Source organism: Triturus cristatus, chromosome 10 (genome assembly GCF_964204655.1).
Source record: "Triturus cristatus chromosome 10, aTriCri1.1, whole genome shotgun sequence".
NCBI lineage: Eukaryota > Metazoa > Chordata > Amphibia > Caudata > Salamandridae > Triturus > Triturus cristatus.
In genome coordinates, this window is record NC_140593.1 from 1,034,529,581 (window position 1) to 1,034,542,080 (window position 12,500).

Genomic DNA, 12,500 nt, shown 5'->3' on the forward strand with positions numbered 1-12,500 from the left:
GGGTACGGTCCAGGTGCGGACGGGTGCAGACGGGCTTGCTGTTGGCTCAGACTCGCTACAGCCTTCATTAATTAGGTCATGGGAAGGGGGCAGATGCTGGGTGGCAGGAAGCGGGAGGTGGGAGCGGTGCAAAGGAAAACGGTGGGAAGTGAGCCACGAGGCGGGCCGGCTCGCTGTCTGTACAAATAGCGGGAAAGACAGTGGAAACATGGGGGAAAACAATCTGAGGTTACTGTATGACCAAAACAGGAACACAGGCACAGAATCGTAAGCAACCTAGCTATACAGGGAAAAAAATCAAACAGAAGGGGTGAGAAAGAGGTATGGTTTGCTGTGGACTCAGCCTCCTGTCGTACATGAATAATCAAAGAAAGTCCACCTGTACTTCAAAAATAACTATCCTTCCAGTAGTTTTTTTCTATTTAAGGAAAATTATAAGTTTTCTTAAAATAACCCTCACCCACCTAAAGGTCCCTTGGTGGCATGCTTTATCATCGGGTTTGCCCCGCTGTGGGATGGGGCGTGCTACGACTGACGAAGACGTGTGTGCACTTTGTAAGGTGTGGGCTATATAGTGATGTGAGAGTGGAAGGGTCAAGAAATGGTGGATTAAAAAATACCTGACTACGTGGAACCTAACTTTTATTAAATCCTCTAGCTGGTATTGTTAAAAAGGGGGAGAAGCAGAAAAACACTATAATGGGTGTGTATCTCCCGGTCTACATGTTTCAAGCCTATCCCCTAAGGCTTTTCTTTAGGACCAAACTAAACAATCCCTTTTGCCACTCCTAAACGACCAAATCGGTCTTCTCAATTATATTTAAGGTGAAGTAGAGATTTTGTCATGCAAATACAATACCTAGTCGGTATATTTCTTCAAAACGATCTGGAAAGATAGGATATTATCACATTGTTAACTTGTCAATAAAGTTATATTGAGGAAACACATCACCAACTTGTGGAACCTAAAGTGATATATTTTTCACTTGTGCACAATTAGTCCTTTTATACAGATTGTATGTGTTGTGCTGCCCTTTTAGAAAAACTAACAATACTATACAAAACACGTAACATAAATCACACACTCTATGAGGTATCTTCCATAGGCTGAAGTAACTGCTCCTTTTATGCATGCATCGATGGTCTGAACTTTTTCTGACTGAATTGGCATAAATAGTGAATCTGTAAAAAAATATTGAATTTGTAAACAAATATATGTTACGTATTGGTTTAACATACATGCTTAGTGCCTAATTTTGGACCCATAAGCTCTGCACGGGAGGGGAGGGGCGCTTGTAGTCACACACTGAAAGCAAAAGAAGTTTGGAAAATGATCGAGAGATTGGTTAGACCTTTAAAGGAATATTCACTGTAAATCCAACAGGGAATGCTCATTGCCAAAGGGGATCGGCTATGCCGTACTCACATCATCAAAGCTGCACCCTCAGCATTTTCATTTGCCTTGTCTTTAAGTTTATACCTCTTTTGAAAGGAAACTGCACTTTCTTTTGCATCAAATCAGAAACCATTTGTGCTCAAAAAGGTTAATAAAATTATAGTTTTATGTGAAAAGTAGTAATGTAAAGTCATTGATCCTGAAATTTGGGTTGTTCTTTGAGACAGTACATGCTCTCCATTAGCAGACAATGCTCTTTCCATGTCTCAGTTTACTTTAGTTTTAGGATACCCATTGCAGGTTTGTAGAAAAAGATTTAAAAAATGCTACAGTAATAAGAACTTAATTTTGAATTAAATTTGTAATTCATCTAAATATATTAAATTAAATCAAAAATATGTTCCTGAAGTTTATAATTGAAAAATTAATTCCCATCTAAAGTTTTTCTACAGTTTAAATTTAAAAACTAAATGTCCACCTAAAGTAAAAAAGAATCTATTTTTGTTATGCATTAATAATTCTTAAAAGTAATATGTAGAATGAATGAATTAAAAGTAATTTCATTATATTTCAAAGAATAGTTACATTAATTTGTAAATAATAAATGTCTTATTTTTTAACATACATATTTATTTAATTATCTTAACTAGTTAAATATTTTAATTTTACAATGGGGTTTTATTTTTAGTCTCTACGTCAGTTGTTTTCTATGGGAGGGGGTTTTGGTTATAGCTGTTGATCATATGTGGTGCTGGACTTACTCCAGCTTTGAGCTGGAATAATTTACTACTGTTTGGAGTCTCTTTTTGGCAGTAGTAATTTTAGAAGTGCAGTTTGTGAATAGCAATGGGCTTGATCTTTTGTTGGTGGGTGCATGCCTCTCCCTAACCCTTACTAAACACCCCCCCCCCTTGCTAGTCCCTAAACCCCTCCCATTTAGTAGTAAGTACGATCCTTTATCTAGCCCCTTTTTTCTGGTCCCTCTCACATTTACTAAAAAATAGTAAACTTACATGTGTGAGGATCTCCCCATAAAAAAGATAGTATAGATGGAGATACACTTGTCGGTTTGCTAATAGCATTTTGTAGTGCTTCAGCAGTACTATTGTAGTACTACTAAAGTGCTACAAAATGCAGCTTGTGAATGGGCCCCAACATGTGTATGTGTTATTAACGCCGATAAATGTGCATGTGCCTCAAGGATTACTATTAGGAATGTTTCAGTCGGTAAAGGGACTCAAATAATCTAGGAATTAATAGAGGCAGCCAGACTGGAATATAAAATGTTATTGCTGCTAGGAAATTGCTTGTCTCCCATGGTAGCCATATTGGAGCTTGGCTTTCCCCATCAACATGCAGCCACATACCGTTAATGAACACCTGCTTAAACAATCAAATACTGGCGCCGTCTTGAGACAGAGGCACATATTGTACTCAACTTCCATAACATTCCGAGGACAAGGTTTCTTTAGATTCAATGCAAGCATGTGGAGAAGTTGGAGACTAAAATCAATATGTGGGATGCAGAATGAAGAAGCAAATAAGATGTCTGATTGCAACTGCAAATATGCCACGATTCAATTCCTTTTGAACCTTTGTCCATTGATTGAGGTAATAATTTATGGCAAGAACCCTTGGCCAGTTGATCAAATTAATTTAAGGCAACAATCCTATTGTCACAATTTTTATTCCTCTAAAAGTTACAATATTCCTTTACCAAGAATATACTAATTATTTATTTATATATACATTTGCAATACATCCAGGGACACATTTAATTTAGGCTAGATGCTTAGAGATACTTCATTCTCATTTCTTTGATTAATCCCAGGTGATTAATAGATTCGCTTATCATTACTAAGTCCAGCTATTTTTAGAGCGATAATATTTTTCATATAATTGAGGCTCAACTAATTCCAAATATCCAGAACGGAAAGTGCACAGATGCTCAATTTAAGTTAAAGAAAAACCTTTTTTTTTATTTTTTATTCTGCTTCATTTTTGCAGAGCTGCACATGAGGACCACGCCTGCGTCAAGACAAAAAGTGAGGATCCGATGACCATCTTCTTTACAAGTGGGACAACTGGCTTGCCAAAAATGGCTCAACATACTCATTGCAGCTATGCGATTGGACATGTCGTCACTGGAAGGTAAGCAACAGGACTTTAATTGACATCGCTTGATAATCTTGTGATTAAACAGTCAGCACTATTTCCTGCCCTATCAGTATTTAACAAATATATTTCTAGCATCATTGAATTAATACAACTAAGAGCCTGATTACGATGTTGGTCGAATTTGCCTCTGACCGACATCGCCGCAGATGCGGAATCGACCGACCTCTGGTCAGCGGTCCCCTACACTGCAATTAGGATACGACCGCACGTGGTGCGGTCGCAAACTTCCGTTTTACAATGGGTCCTTTTGCGGTGGTCTGAAACCGCCCCAAGCACAAGCTCCCATTGTACAATGGAAGATTTTGCACATCCCTGTATCGTGCGGCCTGCGCCTCACGGTGCCTGCCATACGGTGCAGGGGTGTGAAGGGGGGCACCATAGGTGCCCCTATGGCCATAACCGGAGTGCAGGGGAGAAGGAGGCCCTGCTAGGGGCCCCCAAAGTCACTTTCCGACAGCCTTTTCTTGTCGAAAGGCAGATATGGAAAGGCTGTCGGAAACTGACATCATAATCCTGACGGTGGAGACGCCATCCTTAAGGGATTATGAGCGGTTCCTGGGCGGTTTACACTCTGACCGTCGACATTGTAATTTGGCAGTCGGAGTGTAAACTTACCATGTCGGTCGGAAAGCCTCTGACCAGTAACACCTCTCATCAGCCAGGCTATCTTGAATCCAGTGGCAAAGTGAGTAAGGGACCCATTCCTGGGCACACCCTGCCAATTTAGGGTGAACTAAGCAAACACAAGGTGATGATGGACAGAGCGCTGAAGACACTCACCCCCAGTCACAGATCTTGGTTGAATCCATCATCGTTCTTTGCTCACTTCGCCACCCCAGTTCAGACCCAGCTATATGCAAATCAGTCTTGGCCCTGTGCTTCATGGGAACAGTCCACCCTGAACTGCCAAGTCAGGTCTTCCCTTATGAGTGTGGAGACGGGCCATGACTCATAGAGGCAACACCTTGAGTGAGTCATGATGACCCTCCCCTCCCTCAGCACTGGTAATAAACAACATATACTTTGCACGTCAGCAGCCATGGTTCATTCCACAGTATTTGTCATGTATATTTGTTTTAAGTAAAGGTATTTCACCAAAACTAAGATGCAAGGGGTTAAATTTGAGCAGTATGATAAAATCCCATTGAAGAGAACTTGTGACTGTTAGGAGGATTGTTCCCTGTGTAAAGTAATTCTTACATGCAATTTGTGAGGCAGTAAAAGGTGATTTTCTCATTTCAATTTTGCTGTACGTTTGGTAATAAAGTTTTACCTTTGCACCTTACTAATAAATGTGTGAATTAGTGTTTATTAAGGCAGTTGCTCAAAACAAGTTATTGAGCCACATTTATTTTCACTGTCATGGTGTATATTATTTTCTATGCATAACTATAAATTGAAAAAAAAAGTCTCATGCACCTAAGCTTCTTCCTGGAAAGTTTTGGGGTGGTCCATTATTCATGAATAAGGGGAGGGGGTCCCAAAACACGCTTTCCTATGGAAAATTGAACAGTGATACCGCAAAAAGAGCTGGAATTACACCAGATTTGACAGAAAGCCTGATCTTGATCCACAAAACTTGCTTTTTGTGATCTGGAGTAACAAAGTTTAAAAATGTATGTATATTTCACGCTAAGGAGGATCCACGGATCGGACGGATCCAAAGATAAGATCTGATTTGTTGCCACAACATCAACAAAGATTTTAGGAATCTGGGACTCTGTCTCCTGTCCTGACAAAATACATATAGAGAGGCAGGGTAAGGATATCGTGACCTTGTTTAGCGGTACCATGGATAGGCGAAGGATCTGCAGTAAAATTGAAAGGAACAGAAAAAACGTCAGGCTTCTGCTTTTTTCAAATAAAACCCCCCTGGGGCAGGCTACGGGGGTCGATGCATAGTTAATTGTATGGGTAAGGGGTCACGCAGCCCCTTCTCAAGCCATGTTTTAGGCCCTGGGTACCCCAAGTACATTTTTATGGGGGGGGGCATGCAGGCCCCCTCCCCAAGCCTTTTCAATGATCCTGGGACCCCAGCCCCCATGGCTGATGTCTTTTTAATTGGGAGCTGGTACCTGGGGCCTCCCTCTCCGAGCCATTCAACTGCCCTAGAGACCCCCTCCCTAGGAGCCTGAAGAAAGCCTGTGTCCCGGGGAGCCAGTGGCCCCCAACTATTTCATATTGTTGGGTGCCCTGGGTGGGACCGGGAACCCTTAAAACAAAAAGAAAAGGTCCTGCTCACTGCTGAGCGGGGGTTTTAACGGGGCTGCGGAGGCCTTGCCCCGACCCCCACCCCTTGTCACAACCTATGGATTAGTTCTTGGGTGCCCCAGATGTGACCGGGGCACCTAAAAACATAAAATACAATTTTTAAAGTGAAACACAGACTTGAATAAGAAATGGGCACAACAGCTACTTATTTCATGTTTACTGCTCCTGGCAATGAGCCCCCATAATGCCCTGCAAGGGCTATTTTCATATATATGTACATCCTTGTGGTGCCACTAGAACGGGCAGGGGCACAACAAAACATTTTTAAATGTTGGGGGGGGGGGGGTGGTTGCAGAGAGTGCAACATCCCCCTAGGAACTTTTCAAAATACGTTGCAGTAAGTCTCATTGGTCACTAAATGCTTGACACTCTTCTTGGTCATTGAATACATGACCCCAGGAGAGCTTACCATTTCTTTTTTAAAGCACTCAAGGTTGAAGCTGTATGCTCTTCCGCTGGAGTGCATGGACCCCTTGTGGTTGGTCCATTGGCTACATTTAATAAAAATGCTTTATTTTAAGAGAGTAATTATTTATCATTGCTATATATGTGCATGGAAAGACATTGTATTATAGGTATTGATAAATTATGTTGGTGTTTTCTTGACAAAGCCAATAGCTCTGCTTTATAGGTTGATGTGCTGAATCTTAGCTCAAGCCAATAGGCCAGCCTTTTCATATTCTGATGCTCTGGCCCTTTGAGAAAACCAGTACGTTTGCCTTACTTAAAATGACAGCCTTTACATTTTTACTTTATGTTAAGAAAAAAACTCAGTCATTCACTGAAAAAATAACAAATGCTAAAGTGATGTTATAGATAGATGTTGTAATAATATCTTACTGTTCGTTAGAAAACTTTAGAAATTCACTGCAAAAAACAAAGGTCAAGGTAAAAATACCAGTTAAAGCTAAACGTTTTAAACTAACAAAACTACTGAAATTCAGAAGTTAGTTACGTGAAGTAACTAAAACTCCTGCCCTAAAGTAACTCGAGCTCTCGCCATGTGCTGTGTTTACCCTTAAATATTACATCACTCATGACATGTTCAACGACTGCATTAATAACATCCCTAATGACATCTGCAATTACAATGTTGATAACAATACTGTGCAGGACGAGCGTGTGAGTCATAGTCACTTTAGGGCACGAGTTCTAGTTATGTCACATAACTATAACTGCTAAAGTCCAGTTATTGTGTTAGTTAATAAAGCTGTTTTGGTGCTCGAAAGATTAGGGAATCTATCCTGCCACCTTATCCTGTCCCCAGCTACGCTCATTTAAAAAGTGTTGACCTCTCGCTATGAATTTCAATGTGTTTAATAATTCCTGATTGGTGTTTTTATTAACTGCCTTGTTTCTTTCTCGGTCTCTTAACAGGTACTGGTTGGATTTGACTCCTTCAGACGTTTTGTGGACTTTGTCAGACACAGGCTGGGCAAAAAGCGCTTGGAGTAATGTATTTTCACCTTGGATTCAAGGATCATGTGTCTTTGTACACAGAATGCCACATTTTGATGGACCAACACTCCTAAATGTAAGGAGAAATATAGAAAAGTGTGAATTATGAAAAACAGGCGTTTGAACAATGCTGTTTGTGGCAAAACAGACGTAACATAATTTATGTTAAATGAGTACAAATTGCTTGATGCAAATGCTGTAAAGCAGCAAAAAGCAATATCACACAAAGTATGAGATTACAGCATCATAAGGAGAAGAAACTGACCAGCCAATTGAAAAATGCAGATATACATCTGAATTTTCTTGAGTGTAATATGCTATCTGGAGATGAGGCTAAGGGCCATATGTAGGAAGCCAAATACCGGTCGGTAACAGACGATTTTCGGTAAATATCCTGTTACCGACCGGTATTTTGGCTTTTGCTATGTAGGGGGCATATTTCAGGATTCGGTAATTTACCGAATCAGTAAAATTACCGAATCGGTAATTTTACCGATTCGGTAAATACCGAATCCTGAAATGATATGTAGGTAACACTCAAATGAGTGATGTCTAGGAAAAAGAATTCGGTATTTAGCACCAAATGTAGGTTGGTGCTAAATACCGAATACATTGCACAAAGCAATATTTTGCTGAAATAACAGTGCCATGTGGCAGACATACATGCCCTTAGGGCATGTATGTCCGCCACATGTGCACACATGCAGGAATCAGGGGTGCAACAGGGTGTCAATGTGCCACCCTGCCACCCTTGAATGTGCTCCCCCCATTACCGAATCGGTATTTACCGATTCGGTAATGGTAACTGGCTTCCCATTGATTCCTATGGGCCTCCTGGCCCATAGGAATCAATGGGAAGGTATGCATCATTACCGAATCGGTAAATACCGATTCTAAATTACCGACCCTTTCCGAATCGGTAAATATTACTGATTGATTACCTACATCACATTTACCGATTCATAAATACCGAATCGGTAAAATTCGGTATTTATGAGTCAGTAAATGTGAACCTACCTACATATGGCCCTTACTCTCAATTTTATATTCTCCGACTTAATCTGATTAGTGATATTTGTACCCAACTGTTTACAAACTACCATATTCACATTTTCCTCAAGAGTTTATTATGGCTAAATAATCTAGAAGCTTAACTTGTTATCAAGGAAACATGGTCTTGATATAATAGCAAACATGCTGGTGTCTTACATAATGAATAGAGGCTGTAATGTCACAGACTGCTTGCTTTTCAATCAAGATCCTCTTCCAGGAATTCACACAGTGCATTGTACCTGTTTTTTTAAACCATAAACGTCTGTATTTTTCTTTAAACTACTCTTCAGCATGAATGGGATCTAAATATCTGCTTGAAAGCTAGTCAACAGTACCACCACTGTGCTTTCACGTGAATATCTATGCCCCTGTGATGACATGTACTGAGACAACCAAGGGGCATATCAGCAACAACCAGCGATAATTTTTCCCTAAGCGCACTTAGTGCTAGGATAATTATCGCCGGCTAGTGTGGATTTTTATCGCTGAGATAGCGTGCTATTAGCAACGCTTATCTCAAAAGTGATAAAAATCCTAGCGCTAACTGCCTAACAAGAGATTATCACTGGAAATCCAGCGATAATCTCACGAAAAGTGGCGTTAGCTTGTTGATGGGGACTCACAAACTTAGCCATGATATCCACCTTCCATAGGATATCATGGCTAAGTCAGTCCTGAAGCAGGTGTAAGGAAAGTAGCGATAACAGGGGTTATCGCTACTTTTCCTGCCGCTATGCTTCATAGCGTGGGGCTTGATGATAGGAGAAATGTCACTTAGCGACATTTCTCCTGTCATGTCAGGTCAGGTCAGGAACGGCCACTTTGCATCTCATTAGAGATGCAAGCTGGGCGTTAAGAATAGGTGCGCTAATGCAAGGTTTCACGCGTAAGCGTGACCTTGCTAATTAGGCGATAAAATTAACGCCGCTTTTTGGCCGAAAACGGCCGCAAAAGCGGCGATAATTTTATATTGCCGCCTTGTAAATATGCCCCCAAGTCTGAACAAAATGAATGCCTGGCTGGAGAGAACCAGCGGTGACTGGCAGGTAGATCTAGCCTTTACTGCTTTGACCATGTTACTGCTCATCAGTTCTACATTTTGTACTGAAACAGGTATACCAGAATACCAGTGATGCTGAATATTTAATCACCTGATCTGGCCGGCTATTTAATTTGGCTCCATGACTTCCTCTTATACATATGCGCACTTTATTTTCTAGGGGTTAGACAAGGATATATAATCATTATTTTATGTTTACATTTCTGCAATATTTTAAAATTTGAAGTTGTATAATTTCCTCAATACTTTTTCGTGCTTTATATGAGCTCCCTCAAAATGAATCATATCAAAAATATATTGAGGCTAATGACTTTTTGATTGAGTCTATAGCAGCAGGAATAATAGTTTGTGAGTAAAAGAAAGATGATTATGGTCCTAGAACCAGTGGGGAGAACGTAAACCTGTTTTAATTCAAATTGTCTGACAGAATATGTTATTGTGAACAAAGAAATAAAAATTATTGTTGAGAAAGTGGCCTGTTGGTATATACACTCAAATAAAATCGATATACTATATTGAAAATATACTAATAACAAGAAAAATAACTCTAAAGAAAAATGCTAGTTAGGCCATCGAATGTCCAATTCAATAATGAGATACACACACACACTCAAAATGTTTGTGTGTGTGTAAAGAGGTGGTAACAATGCTGATTACATTTCAGATTATATATGACAGAGCCTTAATAGTAGTCTATTTTGATCAATTATAGAAGGCATTCCCAATCTTTGTGGTGGTGTGAAAAATACTACTAGCATTGGCTTATTGATGTTAGAGAACATTTTGTTTAGCAATTATAACGTATTAATTGAGGGACTTCATAGCAGGCATGCCCCTGAGCTAGGTCATGTAACAAATGATATGTTGAGAGAAGACCCATGATGGACCAGAATATTAGTACCACAATATCTATGGTGGTGCCACCATATTTTTTACGGAGTTTTATATAGCGCAAACTTGACCCGAAGGTATCGGGTATCAGAGCGATTTACATAGCATTACATAACATTTTTTTTGTTAGGTACGGGGAGATTAAGTGATTTGCCCAGAATCACAGGATGTTCAGCATCATTGCCGAAACTCAAACCCAGTTCCCCAGACTGGAGGTCGACCGCCCTAGCCGTTAGGCAAACTCCTCTCCCCAACTCCTTTTTGCTGTAACAATAGCCATTCCTGTTATTGGCAAGTCTCAGACCATACATAACAGGGAAATATAGAGGACCCAGCAATTTGTAAATTAATATTGCTGCTTTATATAAAGTTATATATATTTGGAAGATGAATCCCTCAGGAATTATAGCAATGAGGCAGTGAGGTGATCATTCTCCCTGATCGCACTATGTTCCGGCCTTAGGTGAGCACATTTCAGTATTATTCAATTTCTTTGTGGATTTCTGGGGTGTCTTTAACATAGTTGGCCAGTAGATTTTGTGGGCTAATATGAAGGGCCTGTGAACTGAGAACAAAATGCAAAATCTCATCAAGGTTGTGAACAAGGTAGCTAGACACAGGTTTCTGCTGGGTCAAATCAAAGCCTGTAATCCAGTAAAGATTCAATTAAAACACTTCAAATATTTAATACCTAGTTTGTCTTAAATAGATAAGATTGAAATCAATGTATACAGAAGTCTTAGTAAAAATAGATCCAATGAAGGTAGCTGGTGTCCGAGTTATGCTGTTTGGTGGAAGTTTTGTTAAAGACATTTAGAGGCTTATTATAAGTCCTCGGATGTTGGTAAGTAAGTATTGCACCCGATACATACTAATATCACAAGGTTCACTATTTAGCGGGTGTGGCAGTTCCTTTCTATTTGAAGTTTTCCTGCTCAGAGCAAGGCATACCATGCAGAAGGTGGGTTTTGGCCACCCATTACCACAGTATACCCATGTTATCTGGGGAAATTAACTAATGGGTTTTTTCCTCACAATCTGTAATCCCGATTGGGGATTCCTGCAGAATACCTCAGAATTTTATCCCCAGTAACGGTTAATAAATCTTATTTTGACAGTTTGTGACGCAATACATACATCATTCTATAGTTGCAATGATATTAAGATAAGCATTTAAATATTTCACAGAACAAGCCTATTTCTAAGCGTTTGGAGTGGGTGCTTAGGATGCTAAGATTAGGTAAGACTGCCTCAAGTCAATTGTCAAATTAAAATAGCCTATGACAAAATCACAAGCCAATTATGTCTTCACATTACCAGCTCTGAGTTAGATTGAAGAGGAAGATTCAAACCAATAGTTGCAGAATCATTTATGAAATTTGAAGATATTGAGCATATCAGTGGGTAATACTAAAAGTCCACCTGGCATGAAGAAGCAAAGCTAATCATGACCTTGCACCAACAGGAGACAAACTTCGAAATCTAGGTCTCCTTCGAGGACTTAGTTGACCTCATCACAAAGCCTTTTCCTTCTCAAAGTGGACACTTTTTTCATTTTTTTAACCAGTGTATCCAATTTGGTCTCATGTGATAGCATTGCTGGTATTGACAGCCTAAATATCCAGCATTCCCTAGTTTTTTCTACTTCACTGCCCACAAAGACCAAAGGTATAGTGCCCCACAACCAGGGAACTTGAGGATTTCTCATCCCTCATTTGGCCTCCATGTGCACCTATGTGCCCTTGTATGCAGCCCATTTTTGTAATTCTGATCTCCACTTGGCTACGCTAGTCCCACCCATCATGTTTCAACTCATTGAGGTTTGCTGCATCACAGGCATGAGGGAAAGTTTGTTAAATCTGCTAGTGGCTTTCTTGTTTCAAGTCTGTGAAAAGAGAGCCAGTAACCTGGTCTCCTGTGTCCGACCCACTTGTCTGTCTGTGGCTTTTTTGAGTAATCTCTCCCCAGTACATATCTAAACCAGAGAAATCCCAGACCATGTGTTAATAGTTTTAATTCATATTATTCCACCCAGGGCGTTATGCTGATTAACTTGGGTAGAACGTATTGATTTTCCAGGGAATGATGTAGGTTCTAACTGAAAACTAAATACAGGAGGGCATGGCCAAGATGGCGGCGGAGTAACTGCTCTTATTCGTGGAGAAGTGTCCCAGGGGGGCTTGCTTTGAGCTG

The 12,500-nt window shown here is 40.1% G+C and overlaps 1 protein-coding gene across 5 annotated transcripts in view; it reads left to right on the top strand.

Annotated features, from left to right (window-relative positions):
* The window catches only part of LOC146796486 (acyl-coenzyme A synthetase ACSM3, mitochondrial-like), a 411,246-nt gene that overhangs the window by 180,316 nt on the left and 218,430 nt on the right, over positions 1 to 12,500 (top strand). For all 5 annotated transcript variants that reach the window (XM_085629088.1, XM_085629091.1, XM_085629092.1 and 2 more), the window contains exons 5-6: positions 3,404 to 3,547; positions 7,223 to 7,379. In XM_085629088.1, coding sequence (XP_085485214.1) covers positions 3,404 to 3,547; positions 7,223 to 7,379 — 301 coding nt within the window. The remainder of the gene's footprint in view (positions 1 to 3,403; positions 3,548 to 7,222; positions 7,380 to 12,500) is intronic.